Here is a 20,183-nt window from a genome sequence, read left to right as displayed (position 1 = left end):
TACTGTAATATAATTTTCTGTAACTGTCCTCTTACTTGCGTACATGTTGTCTTCTCTCTTACTCGAGCTAACGTTTGGCTTCGTCTGTTTGATTCGTGACAGGTTTCGGGAACATCGCCCCCAGCACAGAGTGGGGTAAGATCTTCTGCATCCTCTACGCCATCTTCGGGATCCCCCTGTTCGGCTGTTTGCTGGCGGGCATCGGGGACCAGCTGGGCACCATCTTTGTCAAGAGCATCCTCAGAGTGGAGAAGATCTTCAAGGTACATTTAGATAGATAGAGACATGCACATCCAACAAAAACTGTGACTGCGCGCTGGGTCCAAAAACAAAAACTGTGCAAAAGAAGAAAAAGATCCGCACTGCAGTTCTTCAGACTTCTTCATGTCTCCAGCACTCAGACTTTTTCATGTCTGAAGAAAAGTCACATTGTGGTGTCATTGAAATAAAAAAAACTTGGGAGCTTCAATGAACTCCAGTGCAGATCTCTTTCTTCTTTTGCACATTTACACATGGACCATAGACTAGAATCCTCAAATAATTGCTGAAACAGGTGGGTTTTAACGTTCTGGAATTTCACGGTCGGATTTGCGGGCAGGTAGTGATTACACATGGGCAGGTCAGGTGAATGAAATGAACGACAAATGGGAGAAAAATACTTGACATGCATCCAGGACGTCTGTTGCCCTGGAAATAAGATCCATTTCCGGGTCTTTTCCCAGAACGATGGACCAGGCTGACAGAGACTTTGGTGTATTCATTACATAAAACCATCAGCAGAGGTCCTGGTCCTGGTTCAGTCCTGGTTTAGTCCTGGTTTAAACCTGATCCAGTCCTGATGTAGTCCTGGTTCAGTCCTGGTGCAGTCCTGACGATTGGCTCTGAGATTATGGCGTGCTTATATTTATAATCCGCTGATGACACGGCGTAGGTTCAGTCCTGGTTTAGTCCTGGTTTAGTCCTGGTTTAGTCCTGAACTATTGGGCTGTCGGACTAATGGGCTAACCCTGATTTATCACGGGCACGGGCGAGTAACGGGCAGAATGTTACGAGGCGGGTGAGGATTTAACTTTGATATAATCATGGATGTGGTGCTGTAATGTGCAGGTGTGGGTCTCCAAAAATGGATTCGTGCAGGACTCTGCCATAGACTGTGTAGCAGTGGGTTGATGGTTGCTATATTATTCATACTAATTGAAGCTTGCAGTTATAGCAATTAATTTTGGTTTGGCTTTTGCAACAAGGTGTGATAGCTGTCAATCAAACTTGGAGAAAGACTGCTCCTGATTGGTCTGTTATTAACGTTCATATCGTGATTTATGGATAAAATAGTGCAATAAAACACCAGGACCATGTAGAGTGGGTCTGACTCCTAAATCTAACCTAATTTTAACCCTGAACTGACTTTAGTGTGATACTTTTATTGTTGAATGCAAGCAATGGTCCAAAATGGTCAAATAGATGCGCAATTGGGTGTAAAACTTACAAAAAAGGTGCACCGGCCAAGCTCCATGGAGAAATTATTGCTTTGTTCTGCAGTGTTCCTGGATATGACATTAAATGTGAAGACAAGCAGGGGATAACACCATGTCAGATCTCTGCAGAGGCGAGCCCACTCATATATGAATGCATATTTTAGTACCGTATTTTTCGGACTATAAAGCACACTGGATTATAAGGCGAAATGTAGATTTTTGAGAAAATGAAAAGATTTTAAGTGCGTCTTAGTGTCTGAAAAATACAGTAGTTTGAATAATTGAATAAAAACAAGACAGAAAGATTTAATGTGGTACTGTGGAACATTTCAGACAAAGCTAAGCACAATTTTCATGTGTCAGATCCTCCATCAGAAAAGTTACACCGCGTACCTTTAACTAAACACTTTTCAAAACGATGTCTCAAACTCCAGCGCTCGGCTCCGTGTTCAGACTGTGCGGTGACTCACCAAACCTGATCCTCTTCACACGTCTCCAGCGCTGAGTTCTTTTGTAACATGCCCTATTTCTGCACTCAGCAAAAGCACCGTCAGATCAGCCAGACGAAGATCCGCGTCACCTGCACCATCCTCTTCATCCTGGCCGGCTGCGTGGTGTTCGTGACCATCCCCGCGGTCATCTTCAAGCACATGGAGAGCTGGAGCACGCTGGAGGCCATCTACTTCGTGGTCATCACCCTCACCACCGTCGGCATCGGGGACTACGTGGCAGGTGGGTTCACTGTCGCCGTCGCCGCGCAACTACGACGGGCGTTTGGGTAAGACTCCGCCCCGCCCACAGCCACGTCTCAAATCGAGCCGCTAAAACTGGGCGGGGTCTGGAGGACTAAAGGGGGGAGTGAGGGACGAGGAGGGGTGAGGTTTGGAGGACTAAAGGGGAGAGGGAAGGATGAGGAGGGTCTGGAGGACTAAAAGGGACAATGAGGGATGGACAAGAACCATCAGGAGGACTAAAGGGGAGAGTGAAGGGGTAGGAGGGTCTGGAGGACTAAAAGGGACAATGAGGGACGGACAAGAACCATCAGGAGGACTAAAGGGGAGAGTTAAGGGGTAGGAGGGTCTGGAGGACTAAAGGGGAGAATGAAGGACGAGGAGGGGCGAGGTTTGGAGGACTAAAGGGGAGAGTGAAGGATGAGGAGGGTCTGGAGAACTAAAGGGGAGAGTGAAGGGGTAGGAGGGTCTGGAGGACTAAAAGGGACAATGAAAGACGAGGAGGGGCGAGGTTTGGAGGACTAAAGGGGAGAGTGAAGGATGAGGAGGGTCTGGAGAACTAAAGGGGAGAGTGAAGGGGTAGGAGGGTCTGGAGGACTAAAAGGGACAATGAGGGATGGACAAGAACCATCAGGAGGACTAAAGGGGAGAGTTAAGGGGTAGGAGGGTCTGGAGAACTAAAGGGGAGAGTGAAGGGGTAGGGGGGTCTGAAGAACTAAAAGGGACAGTGAGGGACGGACAAGAATGATCTGGAGGACTAAAGGAGGAGAGTGAAGGAGACAGAGGGTCTGGTGGACTAAAGGGGGGAGGAGGGTCTGGAGGACTAAAGGGGAGCATGACAAGGGGAGGAGGGCCTGGAGGACTAAAGGAAAGAATGAGGGGATAGGAGCAGTGGAGTCTGGAGGACTAAAATGGAAAGTGAGGGGGTGGAGGGACAGGGTCTAGATGGGATATAAGAAACAGTGTGATTGGTCTAAACAGATATCCACACCTCAAACTCCATCCCTGCAGCCAGCTGTTTGTATCAGAAAAACCTGGCTGTGGTCAGGGCAGGCATGCGTGATGTCACATAGTACTTGAAAGTGCAGTGGCCACTGTGGACAGCACAAACTCAAACAGAAAGCTACAAAGGAAGGTTTAATATTTCCTGATAAAAGTTTGATAATCATTCAATTGTGGGATGTTTCATTGTGTTTGAATCTAATTTATTTAATCTAAGGGGCGTAAGTGTAATTTTTAAAAGTACTGCACAGCTATGATGTTCAATTTCAATGTATTCATAAGGTAGAGTCTTTGGGGTCTCTTCCTGCACCTACTTTTTTTTTAAATCTAGTGTGCCTTTTTTATTGTTATATTTTACATACGTGCAAATAAATATACAAACATTGCAAAAAGGTTTAGAAACAGTAGACAAAACTATTAAAAAAACAAAACAAAACATTGATTTTTGTGTTTTGTTTCACTTTAATCTGAGGTTGGACAATTCTGAATGTGTTTATGGCAGCTAGAACTCACACTTTCCTTTTTGTGTGGAGTTTGCATGTTCTCCTTGTGTTTGGGTGGGTTTCCTCCAGGGCACTCCGGTTTCCCTCATCAACCCAAAACATTCACCACAGGTACAATCCTCCAGATAGATAGAAGATCAGAACTACCTTCTAAGTTGCTCAAGATGTAGAGATGAATCCTCTGGTGTGGCACTATGCATTGAAGCATGGGTCAAATGCAGAGGAGCAATTTTCCAACAGGGGCAATAAAGTGTGCCTTACCTTGACTTAATCAGAAGTCACGGGGCCCATTTCTTTTATGAAGCTGCTTTAGATAAATGTTGCTTTTTGAATTCAATATTTTGGTCGGCGGCAATAAACACTAATTCAACATGACGGACGGAGCGAGAAAGCACGTAAAGGGTATTGATCCCGGTTATTTATTATTATGTCTTAGTACCACAGAGAAATAAAACACGTCTTTATTATAGAAGATTTTCGGGAATCAGGAGGTACGCTTTAGCATGCTAGTTGTTGTTGGCATTGCGGTGACAGCAAAACTCCACTTTGGTGTCTGAAAAGTTGTGAAAAGTGCTTGTAAATTAGAATGGTCGCAATAGGCAAGTTTCATTGTTGACATGCTGGGAATTATTTTGGTCAGCGGCAAGAAACACTAATCCAACATGATGGACAGAGCGAGAAAGCACGTAAAGGGTATTGATCCCGGTTATTTATCCACTCTAACGGCAGAGGACCCAAGACCATTTGACCAGAAATTGGTCATAAGCATCGATGGAGCCAAATCACCCCTTTTCAACCCCGACAAAAGGTGGACCAAACCAAATTTCTGGTCAGAATCGCCAACTACCTGGCCAAATATTCACTTGGGCGATATCCACAATGACTTGGTGGAAACTCCTGGGCCATTCACAGCAGAAAAGATGAAAACCTCCAAGAGTCTCGATGTGGTGTTGAACTTGTTGGAGTCCACGGTTTGCTAGGATCTTCTACGTTTGCTCTGCGGATGTTTGAAAGCCGTTTAATTCGCCGTTAGTGGTTCTTTTCACTCGGAATATGAAAAAGACATTTTCCTTCTTCCCTGCTTCTATTTGTGCATCCGATAATGCAGCAGGAATTTACCATTATCGGGAATAAAATGCGAGGTTACGCACTGTGTTTGACCGCTATCGTGTTTCTTGCCTCATGCAACCAAAAATATTGAAACTCGCCTATAGTCCTGTTGTTTACACAAATATAAAGTTTCAGAGCAACATGTGTACTAAAACCTTGCCTTTTCTTACACTGTCTCCAGGAGGGAACCAGCACATCGAGTACCGGGACTGGTACAAGCCGCTGGTGTGGCTGTGGATCATGGTGGGGCTGGCGTACTTCGCGGCCGTCCTCAGTATGATCGGAGACTGGCTCAGGGTGCTTTCCAAGAAAACCAGGGAGGAGGTGGGTGTCATTGGATTAACTACATGATCACATTATTACATTATCAGAATAAACAGACCCTAAATAAAAGGTCAGGCAGCTCTGGCCCACCCACATTTTCCACATTAACTCCAGTGGACTTCATCACACGTGTTGGAGTGAGGGCCACTGGATTGAACACCTCTGTATCAAAGAAAGAAGAAGTCTCAAAAGTCATGTTTCGACTGGTTCGCTTTGGAGTCCATCTGTATGACAACACAGACTCAGACAAAAACAAGACGGCAAAAAACAAAACGATTAATTTCTCACCAAACGCTGACTTGTCCCTGTGATTAATCGCTGTATTTCCAGTGATGGTTACTTATAAATATGTAAGACACGCTGGCGCAAGTTATTATCAGCTGTTTCCTTGCAAAAATATTAGATTTCTAGTGCATAATCAGTGTTGGGAAGGTTACTTTTAAAATGTATTCCCCTACAGATTACAGATTACATACACCAAAATGTAGTTTGTAACGTAATCCATTAAATTACTTAAAGTGAGTAATGTAATCTGAATACTTTGGATTACTTGATTTGCTGTAGAGAAGCAAAGACGAGGAAATCGTAACATAAGATGTTTTGTCTGATAAAAGACAATGAAAGGGCCGAGTCTTTACTTAACCGTATTAAAAATATTATTGATAGAAGAAGCACGGTCCACACAGCATCATTTAGTCCTGTTAAATCCTGGTTTAGAACTGGTTTAGACCTAGTTTTAGTCCTTGTTTAGACCTGGTTTAGATCTGGTTTAGACCTAGTTTAGTCCTGGTTTAGTCCTGTTAAATCCTGTTTTAGACCTGGTTTAGTCCTGGTTTAGATATGGTTTAGTTCTGGTTTAGTCCTGGTTTAGTCCTTGTTTAGTCCTGTTAAATCCTGTTTTAGACCTGGTTTAGAACTGGTTTAGTTCTGGTTTAGTCCTGGTTTAGTCCTTGTTTAGACCTGGTTTAGTCCTGGTTTAGTCCTGTTAAATCCTGTTTTAGTCCTGGTTTAGAACCTGGTTTAGTCCTGGTTTAGTCCTTGTTTAGACCTGGTTTAGTCCTGTTTAGACCTGGTTTAGACCTGGTTTAGTCCTTGTTTAGACCTGGTTTAGTCCTGGTTTAGTCCTTGTTTAGACCTGGTTTAGTCCTTTTTAGTCCTGTTAAATCCTGTTTTAGACCTGGTTTAGAACCTGGTTTAGAACCTGGTTTAGTCCTGGTTTTAGTCCTGGTTTAGACCTGGTTTAGTATCCGGCAATGTGTGGAATTACCAAGAAATAAAGAAAAAGGGATATAGTCCCAAATGTGAAAACAGGAAAATACCACCGTGTAATCCATTTATTTCAACAAAGTAACTGTAATCCAATTACCACTCACTGAAACAGTAACTGTAACTGAATACAGTTACTCATAATTTGTACTCTGATTACGTAACTCCGGTACATGTAATCTGTTACTCCCCAACACTGTGCATAATACATCTAACATTATTCAAATCCAGTGCATTACTTAAAAAGATGCCAAAACACGGCCTAGAGGTGCAGAGAAGTGAAATAAATGCAGAAAAAAATGATGATAAACCAGAGGCAGTTTAAGGTGGTGTAGAGGTGTGTTTAAGTTAGATATATGCACGCATCAACATCACAAACCTGAAATTAGTTTTTGTTAATTGTAGTTGTTGAAGTGCAGTTCAGGTGTGATTTAGAAAGAACACAGGAGTTATGTCTGGGGTAATGAAATGGACGCCACCATGGTCCAAACCTGGTGGCGTCACCTGTGAGTCTCCATGGATTTAATGCCATAATGTTACATAATGAAAACATGGACAGTATATTTGTTGGTTGTTCTCTGCAATTACATCTTGAAATCCATTGTAATAAGATTGCAGCTTCATTAGGTCCTGGTCATGTCCAGTCCAATGAGAACCTGTAGCCATACACGGGGAAATGTATTTAGATATTTGATGTTAGACCATATATTATTATGTTTAAGTAACCCTGCACTGACCTGTATGTGAGAAATAATGAACTGCGTGTTGTAGTTTATCACTAAGTATCAGAAAAAGCATGTGTCGTTTAAAGGCCGTCTGAGAATCCTGACAAGTGTGTTTCAATCATGTTTTGTTCTGGTAGCATCCACTTTGTGAGATATAGCAGCCAAAACAAGTCAAAGTATATACATCTTACTAACCAAATTGTTGCCTAAAAGTAATCATGCCATTGATACTTTGCAGCTGATACCGTCAACATTTCCTAGGGGCGTGATACTAACTGTAAGCACTGCTCCCTCACACCCCCAGAATGTTGTCACGGCACGGTGGCTGAGCGGCTAGCACTCATGCCTCACAGCGAGAAGGTTCTGGGTTCTGTGTGGAGTTTGCATGTTTCTCCCCGTGTCTGGATGGGTTTCCTCCGGGCGCTCCGGTTTCCCCCATCAACCCAAAACATGCTACAGGTCTCCATGAACAGTTGATAGTCAAGGTCAGTTAATCATTGTGCGTCCTTAGGCAACACACTTCACCCACATTGCCTAGTATGAAAGTGGTGTGTGTGTGAGTGATGGTGGTGGTCGGAGGGATTGGCATGGCAGCCGGCGCTTCTGTCAGTGTGCCCCAGGGCAGCTGTGGCTACAATAGTAGTTTACCATCACCTGGTATAGAGTGAATGAATAATGCTGAATAATGCTCTGTAAAGTGACTTTGGGGACAGAAAATGTCTGTGAAAAGCGCTATATAAATAAAGACTTACTTACATACATATCTTAGGCAACATTCAGACTGCAGTGACCCAAATCTGATTTTTTCACCCCATGTGACCTGTATTTGATCTTCCTGATGACAGTCTGAATGATACAGATCAGATTTTTTCAAATGCGACCCAGACCACTTCGATATTTGCTCCTAAAACCGATACACATCAGATCTTTTGACATGCGACTTCAGTCTGAACGGCCAGGTCACATTCATCCCACCTACACGTCACAAATGTACACAAACGTTCTTCTCGTCGCACCAAAATAGTGTCTGAACTCCGTGGCAGTGAAGTAGCAAAGCACATATCAATCAACTGCGACTCTGCATCCACACGTTCCTTTCTACGGACGTCGCTGCCACTGCCCCACAAAACGCCACGGCCAAAAACCTCGTCCTTCTCCTTCTCAGTCTCCTCCTTTAAACAAATAAGCTGTACATGTTCTGGCTCCAGTATGACAGCAACTTTAAAATCTCCAGGTGCTCAATTCTGCATCCATGTTTAGGTGACTTCTGTAAACACTGAGCACGATCGCTGTGTGTGATGTCGTCGTGTCCCTCAATATGCACGTGGGACACTTACGGGGCATTTAAAGTTCACACTGGAGATCACATACAAGTCGCATTTAATTGGAAATGTGAACAACCTTGCAAAAAAAAACCCAAAAAACAAAAAAAAAAACTACGAATTGAGCATTAAACCCTGCAGTCTGAGTGTAGCCTAAGTGCATTTCAAACCTAACCCAGTGCTGCCCCTCTGTTGCAGGTCGGCGAGTTCAAGGCCCACGCGGCGGAGTGGAAAGCCAACGTCCGCGCAGAGTTCCGTGAGACTCGCCGGCGCCTCAGTGTGGAGATCCACGACAAGCTGCAGCGCGCCGCCACCATCCGCAGCATGGAGCGCAGACAGCTGGGCCTGGAGCAGCGCGCCCACTCCCTGGACATGCTGTCGCCGGAGAAACGCGCCGTGTTCGCGAGCCTGGACGCCGGCCGCTTCAAAACCTCCTCTCAAGAAAGCATCGACACCAAGCTGAACAACCTGCGGCTGAAGGGCGCGTACGAGAACCAAGGAACCGACCAGTCGCAACAGGAGGCCTCTGCGTCGGAGGAGAACTTGTTCAACCTGAAGTTCGGGTCGCTGGGGAAGCTGGGAAAACGCAAGAACCGCGAGCTGAGGAGGAACATTACGGACAACGCGAGGCGGGCGAGCGAGTGCATCAACAACAGCAGTGCCATAGGGGGAGAGGGAGAGGAGGACGAGGAAGCGATGAAGGAGACGGGAGAGACGAAAGAAGGGAACACAAGCCTCACAAACATTTACGTGATGGAGCGCAGCAAGTTGAACGGATTCTTACCCAAAGAGCGCGGCGATGACTAGAGGAGGAGATACGACAAACTGAGAGATTCTGCAGACTGGGGACAGAAAGACGGGAGTTTCTTGGAGGGAAATCAAGAAATGTGGACTTTGAAATGCTTCCAGGAAATAAAGACGTCGTGCCATAGAGTGGGGAGGAGATGTGTTGCCAAAAAATGAATAGACGGAGGTCCTGGCTACATGTACAAGATAACACTTTTCATACACAATTTAGAATGTAGAGCAGGGAAGGGCAACAGAAAAGTGAGAAACCAAGTCCTTGGCTAAAATACTTAACTCAATTCTGCATCATATTAATTGTATTTCTTTATTTAAAAAAAAAAAAAAAAATGCAGCAAATATCATTGTTTTGACGAGCTGGTCAAACTGGTAAGAGTTTATATTATGACTAAACAATGAAAATGTGAGGTTGCCTAAAAAATACCATTTAAAAAACACCTCTAAAAAAAAAAGCAATGTAGTTTTATTCCATGCATGGTAAAATTATAAAATGTGTATTTTGTAATTCTAAATTAGTCTGAGGTATATGAGGGTATAAACGTTGACTCAAAAATAAAAACTTAAAGCATATATTTATATATTATATTTGATTCAATCATATAGAACGAGAAACTACAGGAGCACAATGTAAGCATTTAGGTGGCGTGTTATTTTTGCCTAGAATGTTCCACAAAATGGAATTAAAATAGAAATAATAAATGTCCAATGAGAAATACTTTAATTCAGAGTAAAAACACTATATTAATTAAAAAAATTATACCAAAAGATACCATACAGTGGAACATTACAGACAGGGCATTAATATTTCCATGAAGACAAGCATAGTGATTGAAAAACTATTTATAATGCTATATCTACATAAAAAATCCAAAATACATGCCATTATTGAACTCCATTGCTTAATATAAAACTTGCTTTACTTACTACAAACGAACTTAATCTTACACTAACCACAACTGCCCCATTGTATATTTGGGATATAATTTTCAGAGGAGTTTGCGGAGCCTGTGATGAATAGACAACAAGGTCCACAAAGGATAAACATTCATCCATGAAGAATTTATCCACAACTATCAAGATAAGAAAGATCGAAATGTAAAGGCGAACAACGACGACGCATTAATGAACTACTGAGCAAAACTAACGTTATGGTCATGAATAAAACAGAAGTAACTTGTTCACTCAGACTGATTCTACAATTAAAAATCTATTTCATGATGTAAAGCAGCAGTAGCTCAGGTAGTAGAGCATTCATCCACTCATCTGAAGGTTGGCGGTACAAATTCCGCTCTCGACATAAACGTCATGGGTTGAGCGGTCAGATCTGGTGTGATTTCAGCTCCCACAGATGAATGCTATTGTGTCCTTGGGCAAGACACTTAACCCACCTCGCCCCCAGTGTCTGTGCACACTGGTGTGTGAATGTGGGCGAGTGGTTCCTTGTTGTAAAGCGCTTTGAGTGCCTTGAAGGTGGAAAAGCGCTATAGAAAAATGTGACCATGATGTAGATATTTGCATAGACAGAGAGATTTGTGCAGTTTAAATGTGAGACATGTGATCTGTGAACATCTGTAGCATTCAAACTGCACAAATCTATCTGTGCCAATATCTACATCATAAAAAATTTTAATTTTAATTCTAGAATCAGTCTAAGTTACTTATGTTTTATTCAGGACCATAATGTTAGATTTGCTTAGGAGAAGTTCTCTAAATGCGTCTGCGATGTTCGCCTTTATGTTTTCGTCTTTCTTACCTTGATAGTTGTGGATAAATTCTCCATGGAGGAATGTTTTGTCCTTTGTGGGCCTTGTTGGATGAAGATTTATGAAGCTGGTGGAGAATGCGCGAGACATTTCCACAGATATTTTGCCATAGAAAAGCATTAACCAGGCGTGACGTTTACCCTACATCGTGGCACTTCCGGCCGTTGTGAAAAACATCTATTCTCAGACAATAAAAACAACCCAACCTAAACCGTATCTGTACTTGGGCGAGACAAATTTCGCTCAAATGCGTGGAAAAGTTCCTGTTTACATGTAGCCAGGACAATAGAAGGTTGGATGCCGAAATACCTCATGAAGACTTGTGGGCAGGTGCCTCTACATGTGCCAGTGCCGTCCTCCCCCCCCCCCCGTCCCCGTCCCACGTCTCCCGCGGGACACGCCGTTACCGGGACGGCTGAATCTTGTTTCTACAATTAGCATCGGTTATCAGGAGCGCTCCACCCAGGCCATCCATCTTGGAGGGACTCATCGATCGGCTATTTTTAGACACGTGAAGAAGTTCTAATGCGCGGAGAGGCGGAGGCTGGGTTTCGCTCCGGATCAATAGTAAATACGAGCACTTACCTGAAAGATTTCTACTGTGGACGTAGCCAATAACGAAACCAATACCGCGCAGGACTTTGGAACGTGTTTGCATGGCTATCCGAACTTCTACTCAAGGGCAACTGATCCAAAAGGACGGAAATGCTGGAATCTTCCAAATATTGTATCTTTAGGCCATAAGATTGTTATAATATGAATAATAACGATATGTCGATTTTTAAACTTTCAGATAAGATCTTTTGAATTGTTGTTGATGAATGTGACACTTCCATCGTGTAACTGTGTCGAGCATGTTTTTCTTTAAAGAGGCATTATGTGATGTTTCTGTTGGAGGGTCCGTCACCTGTTTGTCTCCACTCTTTGCCTGGAATGTTCCACAGTATGGCATTAAACATATCTATTTCTTTTTTGTTTATTTTTAAGTGCGTATGACAGTGTATGCATTTTTTTTTTTTTTTTTTTTTTATGATACTAGTTGTAAATGTAAATTATAGTTTTACACCAACAAAATTTGAAAAACATGTTGAAAATAACAAGATGTAGAGTTCTAAAACATCACACTAACCCGGAATTTACACCAAGAGCATCAGCGGCATTTAACGTCGGCAAAGCTTTAATTTACACCAGAGGTAACAGAGCTGCTCCTGTTACGCAAGCCTCTGTGGATTCTCACGTTTAAACACAAAAATGTTATTAGTATAACTTTTGTATTTATTGTTGATTGGATGAATTACGTTTTAAATCACAAAACAAAACTTGACAACAAGAGAGCGATGACGAGCCATATCTGCTCTGCTGCGTTAATGAAGATACTCACCATTTCACTTTGTCTGCGCCTTTTCCTTCAGAAGTTGTTCCTGTAGAGTTTCTGTCTGATGCCGTTAAGTGTTTTATATTTATCCTCCGCGGTTGTAAACTTTCTGTAGTCCATCATTAGTCATTCCTCGAGCTCCTGATGCGACGCACGGTGTTTACGCAACTGTAGTGGTTTTAGAAAACGTATTTTGAAAGGGCACAGCATGCTTATTTCCTGTCTTGTGGTTACTAAAAAGCCTGAAGTCGCTCCGTTGATGCAGTAAAAATTAAAACTCCAACCTAATTTGAGCAGCGAGTTTCATCAAGATGCTGGTGTAAATTGTTCGACCGTTTGAAACCTGTGCCGTTCTGGTGTAAATAGGGGGTAAGGAAAATTCTGTCCAAAAGTGCAGTACAATTTACACAAAACTATACTAAAACACACTTTAAACATGATTTCAACAAAATAAATGTGTTTTACTTGTCAAATTATATTTTTGTGTACATTAGAGGAGCTCAGGTCCACTGTACATCGTGGTTGCTAGGTAAAAGTTTTGGAATTTCCTAATGTGATGTTGTAATTTCCAATCAGGAAGCTGAAATTATAACCAAAAAAACAGCCAAACTGTGAGAATTTTTAGTAAATTCTTAAATATAATGATCTTGTTTGTTTAAAAGAGTGATCCAGCTTCTGTAACTCGGCCTAGTGGTGTAACTTGTTGCTTGTTTCCATGGGGATAGATAAGTTTAATGCCATACTGCGTAACACTCCACGTAAAGCATTAACATCTCCATGGAGACGAGAAGAAAGGTGGCAGACCCTTTACCAGAAAAGTTACATGGTGCACCTTTACGACCACTTTCTGATACCACTTTTAAACTTCTGTAGAAAGTAGCTTAAAGACACAATATGTACGACTTCCGATACGTACAATGTCGTGTAGTGTTCAGAACCAAAAATTAAAACACCGACTAACGAACATTCCCCATCAAACACAAAAGTTGATGGTTTGATTCCAGGTGTGACCGCTGCGTACTGCCATTGTGTCCTCGGGCAAAGTCCTTCGTCCTCTTTGCTTACGCGTGAATGTTTTCGCCGGAGATTGTCGGCGGTCAGAGAGGATGTTGTTGGCGCACATCAGCAGACACACTCTCAACAGCCCCGGGGCAGCTATGGCTACAAAAACGGCCAAGGAGTGAATGAATAATTGAATGTAAAGGACTTTGGGTGACTTGGAATGTGGAATTGAAATTGTCTGTGATTGTTTTTTATGCTTATGGTTAGAAAAGACAAGCGAAGAAAGTTACTGAAGCCTTAACTCAACACTGAATAATCCGTGTATCATTCGTTCATTAGTTTTCCAAAAATAAAACCAAAAATACGAAACAAAAAAACCCCAGCTATTTTCTTCTTTATTTGTCTCCAAAACCAACGTGAAAAAACAGATAATGATTTATTTTTTCAGTTTTCGATTTTGTGTTTTAATGAATAATGGAAAAACCGGATAACGGCCGTTTTGTTTTTTAAGTGACTTAAACTGAGATGCCGGACTGAACCAGGACTGAACCAGGACTGACCAGGACTGAACCAGGACTGAACCAGGAGTAAACCATTTTCAGTCCAGGTCTGGTCCTGGTCCTGGTCTGGTCTCAGTCTCAGTCCTGTTCTGGTCCCGGCCTCAATCACGGTCTTGTCCTGGTCTCAGTCCTGATCTGGTCACGGTTTCGGTCCTGGTCTGGTTCCGGTCTGGTCCCAGTCTCAGTCCCGGTGTCAGTCCCGGTCTCAGTCCTGGTCTGGTCCCGATGTCAGTCCTGGTCTCAGTTCTGGTTTCAGTCCTGGTCTGGTCCCGGTCTCAGTCCTGGTCTCAGTTCCGGCCTGGTCCTGGTTTCAATCCTGGTCTGGTCCCGGACCTGGTTTAGTTCTGGTTTAGTCCGTATGCGGCGCAAAAGTCCGGCATTGCAGTTTAAGTCACAGAAACGGGAAACGGCCATTATCCGTTTTTTCCATTATTCAATTAAACACAAAATCAAAAACTGAAAAATCGAATCGTTATCTGTTTTTTCATTTTGATTTAATAATGACAAATAATGAAGAAAACAGTTGGTTTTTCGTTTTCTTATTTTTGGTTTTATTTTGAAAAAAAAATAAGAACGAATGACACACGGGTTCTTAATCCCTCCTAAGGCTGACTCTTTTCACGTTTCAAACCTGGTCTTGTTTGTGAATCCTACATATTGTGTCTTTAAAGTATCATCGCGTTAATAGTAGTTGGTTGCATTTGGTAGATTAGACCCATAAGCACTTCTGTACACAGCTGCAAATGCATGTTTTTGTATGAGACACTTAGAACGTCTCCGTCTCCTCCGTCTACGGCATTAACTTCATCATCCCCGTGAACTAACTCTGATCACATGTTCAAAATGTCAAAGAAATCACCTTAATGTAGTGAGTGCCTTTTTCACGTAATAAAAACAAATACATTACTTCTGTCCAGTGTCATTGGTTTAAAATAACTTTATATATTGTTTTCTTTTCTACTGTTTTTTCAGGTATAACTACATGTGGAACATAAAGAGCCTATTTTAGCAAACTTTCTTAAAGAGAAAGTACAGAATTTTGGACATAGGACTAGAGCCCTGCGGCACCAGGCGTAAAACAATGTGGCGTGGGACACATTTTGAGAGCTCAATGTGGGAGGGATGATAAACTGCAGTCCTGCAAACTAAATATGAGTGTAAAGTAAAATAGACAAATGATGAATGTAAGAATATCATGCATAATTTGTGCTAGACATTTGATTTGGCATTAATAAAAACATTTTAAGCAGCAGACCGTCCCCTCTCCCGAATGCCGCGTTGTCAGTCCTCTCTGTCCTATAGGTTATGCGGGCTGCGTCACTAAATCAGAACTAAACCAGGACTAAACCAGGTCTAAAAACAGGTCTAAACCCAGGACTAAATCAGGATTTAGCCAGGACGTAACCATGTCACCGGACCACCCACCGCACCTTCTCCAATACGCAGCCCAATTCCTTTCGCTTCTCTGTGTTTGATAGAGTTTAAGAAAGCAAAGGTTCCCATCCTGCGGGACTTGCAGGCAGGCGCTGGACAAAATATCGCAGATTCGGACGGGAGCAGGACTGACAATTACAATTCTTCGTTGGAGCAAAGTTACCTGGAGTGTTGTATAAATGTGGAGACACTTTTTTAAAAATACACTCGTCCCTCACTATGACATGGTTCACCTTTTACGCCCTTGCTGTTTCGTAGGTTTTTTTTAAACTTTTCTTTCTTTTTTTTTTTCACAGTGTATGAACATGCATTGTGTTCCTTCTCCTGCGTCCTGATTAGATAAGGGACTGTAAACCATTGTCAATCAGTCTCCTCTGTGCCTTGTCTCCTGTACAGTACAGAATGTGTTCAGCCAAATTTACATAAATGTTCCATTTGAAAGTTTTCCCCCGACAAAACCCACAATGTCGACGAAACGTTCTGCGCCGACAAAGGCTCCTGTGGTCGCACCCAGAAGGCAGATGAAGATGTAATCATCGCACAAAAAGTTGGACTTCTGGACACGCTGAAGGAAGGTAGAATTTATGTGGCTGTAGTGCATTACAGAATAAATTAATCTTTGGTTCGTTACATAAAGGAGTAAAATAACATAAGGACGACAGCAGCAATAAGTTTTAAGAAGGATGCAAAAAGTGTTGTAACTGTCCTGTCTGAGAAAAGTGTATAAAGTGTGTGGTGAGGGGTTTTACAGACTTAAGTACATTGATCACAGAACTTTAGAAATATTTAGATACATTTCATACTATGGTCTTAGAAATTGATAATAAATAACAAAATTTATCATTTATAAATAAAAGGTAATGTTAAAGAAAAGCATGTGTTTAGTTAATAGTCGTGGTTTATTTGTGAAGAATATGGATCTAGTCTTCTTTCTTTTATATCGTTTTTTTTAAAGTGCAGCAAGTTAGTCCAAGCTTTGACATGGTCGTCTAAGCTCTTCGGTAAATCTGCTCCACGTCTGCTTTTGAGAGCGCTTCGAGAGAACTAGTCCCATTCAGTCTCAGTCGTCACATCCATCCACTATTTCCATATTTACAGTTCATATTGCTGCATTGATACAGGGCAGGTTAATGTGCACAGGTTTGTTTGATTAAAAGCCGTTGTTTGTTCAGACGTTTGTTCAACATTTCATAATTTGCACATGATATAATTTCATGTGGGAGGGTGTGGGTCTTACTGAGCTACGGGCCATTATCGTACGTTTTAAAGCTTGGCAGTTCAGGCTTTAGAACTTACAATAATGGTGATTTATAGACATAAACTTTATTGATCCACAAGGGAAATTATTTGGACACAGTAGCTCACACATAACAATATATTATAACAAAGAGTAAAAAAAACTATAAATGGTTTAAAGCCCCCCTCTTTGAATCTTTTCTGGTTTGCTATCCCACAGTCAAAGATCTTCTGCTCATAGGTTTTAAAGAAGTTTTGTGAAGGAGATGGCAATGACATAAATATAAATAAATTGATATTTTTCCATATAAGGTTAAAAAAAAAAAATCCCTTTTCCATAATTAACGACTATTTTTTTCTTAATTTATTACTATAATTAACTGAACATAAGTCTTCAAAATTCTCTGGGATAACAACACTAAGTACATTTAATGGCCCTTCAGTCCATTCAACAGGTATTTTACAATCCATAGTAAACATTGTACCTTTTAAACTGCCTATTCTCAACATTTTACACTTATTATAATTCAACTTTGGTTCAGATTGTTGGGAAAAGGATTCCAAAAGGTCCAGTAGATTTTGTAAACAATGAGATTTAGGGTGAATAAGGAAATTTGTGTCGTCAGCTTACATTGATATTTTTGTTTCTTTGTTGTTATTAATAAGCCCTTCAATATTTTTATGTAATTTAACTTTAATAGCTCATATTTCCATTGCAATAATAAATAAGTATGGTGACAATGGATGTCCTTGTTTAAAAATCTGAAACCACCCTCCAGAGTCGAAAAGTTGAATACGCTCCGCCGTAGTGTTTCTGTCTACACTGCCCAAGACGCAAAACTCTGGTCAGATCTGCTCAGGTCACATACACGTTTACGTCACATACATCACCATCTAGTATCACCACCAAGCTGCCTGGCATGCAAACCCAATCGAATTCCACACACTTTTATGTCATCGTATGCACTCCCGAAAACACTTGTTTAAATGTGGAATAAAAAGTGAAGATGCGACACCACTTTTGCTTCTTCTGTTCAGACTGTCAGCATATAAACTTGGCCTCAGTGTCTGTAATCCATTCAATAATCAATAAATACAAAAGCAGGCCAAAAAACACCAGCACCATGGACACGAGACAAACAAACTTTTTGACAGGAAAAGGAAGTGAATGTTCACTGAAGGGGGAGTAATTTAGTGCAGAGAGCATGGGGAGGGGAGACTTAGCCTGATTCATCAGCCGGTTTCACTTCGTGGAAACCGTCTGACCTCGCAGCATTAGGATTCATTCGCTTGACGATAGGCGGGTACTTTTTTATTTAACCAATTGCTGCTATTTGGTCGTAATGCGCCAAATCCCGTAGGAAGAAGAGCAATAACGTCTTTCCAATTGATAAAGTTCACCAAACATTCTCTTTGTTCCAGCTTTAAATCCTCGATCTCAGGAATCGTTGCCAACACAGAATGTCTGTCTTCGTCTAAATCCATCTCAACGCTTTTTTTTACTGTTGTGCTGTTCCACAAAAGGGACCCAGACAGGTGCTTGAGTTTGACGTCATGGCTTCACAGCTCTTCGCTGATTGGTCGGTGTGCGGTCTACAACTTCTGGGGTTCTTGCAAATCGTCTAGTGTATTCTGATTCCTGACCTAGTCGATGGAGAGAAATGAAATTGAGTGGTGGTGCCAGCCTGGCTAGGGGAGACTCAGAGCACCAAAAGAAAAACTTGAAACTTCTAAAACATATGTTTTCAGTGAATATATTATTTTCAAAACAATAAAATGTAACAGTGTGATCTAAATACATGATGTGTCAGCAGTTAATACCCCACAGAAGTGTGTGAGAAAAGAAAAGACTCCTGGTTCATGGAAATACCAAGATCTTCTCCTGTTGTAGTCCATCATTCCCATGTCCCTCGAAGCTGCATGTTTTGCTTTAATGAAATGCCAGCCTGTTATGTAATTGTGATGTGGTGTTGCAGGATGTGGCCGAGCTCTCCGTTCGTGCCTGTGGAGCCTGTCACGTGCGTTTGAGTGTGTGTCTAGTTTAACGGCACAGCTGACAGACACAAAAAGACACGGATCGGGCAAAGACGGAGAGCAGGGATATAAACGGCATATGGCACAATGTATCTATAGACCCTGAAAATAAGAAAAAACATCACACAAAAATGAAGCGTCATTCACACTTGCTGCCTGACCCCAAAATTTACCTGCTTTTTGCCAGAATAGGGTCATATGTAAATGAAAGCAGAGCTGATTTCCCTGCTGCATGCATTTTTGATTTGGCAATTTCCTGGGTAAATTACCAGGAATATGCAATGAAGGTTTATTGGTGTGCTCCAGTCGTCCTCAGAGCTCAGATTTTCAGATTTTGTACCTGCTGTTAGGGAAAATAAGTGTGGTTCTAACAAGTCCAAGAGTTGTACAGAGACGCAGAGACTCTGGAGTCTGAGGCAGAAGTTTATTTGCCATCAGTCCAGGATTCTGTGGAAGCGCCTCACTCAGCCGTCAGAGCACAGGCTCATCAAAAATATCTTTATGGCCTTGTCGCACATTGACGATTTATCCAGCGTATTCCAACGTACCAGAATTTTCCTAAAACGCTGGCATATGCTGAACTATCGATGTTTTTTTGTTTTTTTTCAATTTTGGGCGTACACACAGCATTCGGCATTCATAACGAGATAGACATATAACTTTGATAACTTATATATAAACTATACCAACTAATGCTTGTCGTGTCGCTCACAACTTATGCCCAACGATGTCTAACTTATGCATACTCAATGCTCACGTGTCGTCGCCTATAAAAAGGCTGCCACATCGATTCATAATGACAGATCGATGAGCTCATGCTGATGTTGGAGGACAGCTAGTATGTATTCTGGTCTCAGTCTTGCCAGATCCTCCATCTCTTGGGTGATTTGTGTGGCAGGTGGCACCGTGGTGTCTGCTCAACATGAAGCTTGGAGGAGTACTGATGGTTTCCCCATTTTTATATTAAACCAATTTCCCTACACGCTGCCAATACGCCATTATACAGTAGCAATACATTAGAAACATGATCAGTAAGTTCTGCATATGTCAATATGTGTTGGAGGTAAGTTTGATATAAGTTACAGGTTCAAAGCACATTACTCACTGAGACATTATCTCAATGTATTTGGACTCATGAGTAACTTACAATTAACGTGTCTCTACGATCACATAACTTACCTACAACTTATGGCCCACATATGCAGGACGTATAAACATACACTGACATACATCGAGAAATTTTCACCATGCTCAAAATTTTTCTATGACCTTGCCGTATGTTGCCGTATACCAGCGTGCTTCAGCGTGCTCAGAACTTATACAATACTTACCTGGAACTTGTCCGACGTACACCAGCATATTTGCCAAATTTTTCATACGTCGGAATACGCTGGCTAAATAGTCAAAGTGTGACAGCCCCTTTACATGGGATTGCTCAAATGATTATGCTTAGGCCAAAGAAATTGAAATGATTTTTCAAATGTCTGATTTAAACTATGTTTATAGAAATGCAATGC

The 20,183-nt window shown here is 41.8% G+C and overlaps 1 protein-coding gene across 1 annotated transcript in view; it reads left to right on the top strand.

The window, feature by feature from the left end:
• Positions 1 to 9,265, top strand: part of kcnk10b (potassium channel, subfamily K, member 10b) — a 68,977-nt gene extending 59,712 nt beyond the window's left edge. The window contains exons 4-7 of the mRNA XM_055160701.1: positions 103 to 263; positions 2,015 to 2,207; positions 5,003 to 5,145; positions 8,657 to 9,265. Of these exons, the coding sequence (XP_055016676.1) occupies positions 103 to 263; positions 2,015 to 2,207; positions 5,003 to 5,145; positions 8,657 to 9,265 (1,106 nt within the window). The remainder of the gene's footprint in view (positions 1 to 102; positions 264 to 2,014; positions 2,208 to 5,002; positions 5,146 to 8,656) is intronic.
• Positions 9,266 to 20,183: the final 10,918 nt, after the last annotated feature.

This window comes from Boleophthalmus pectinirostris, unplaced genomic scaffold (genome assembly GCF_026225935.1).
Source record: "Boleophthalmus pectinirostris isolate CB_2022bp ecotype Guang Dong unplaced genomic scaffold, ASM2622593v1 HiC_scaffold_10, whole genome shotgun sequence".
NCBI lineage: Eukaryota > Metazoa > Chordata > Actinopteri > Gobiiformes > Gobiidae > Boleophthalmus > Boleophthalmus pectinirostris.
The sequence above is the reverse complement of the archived record's forward strand: the minus strand, read 5'-3'. Positions and strand labels throughout refer to the sequence as shown.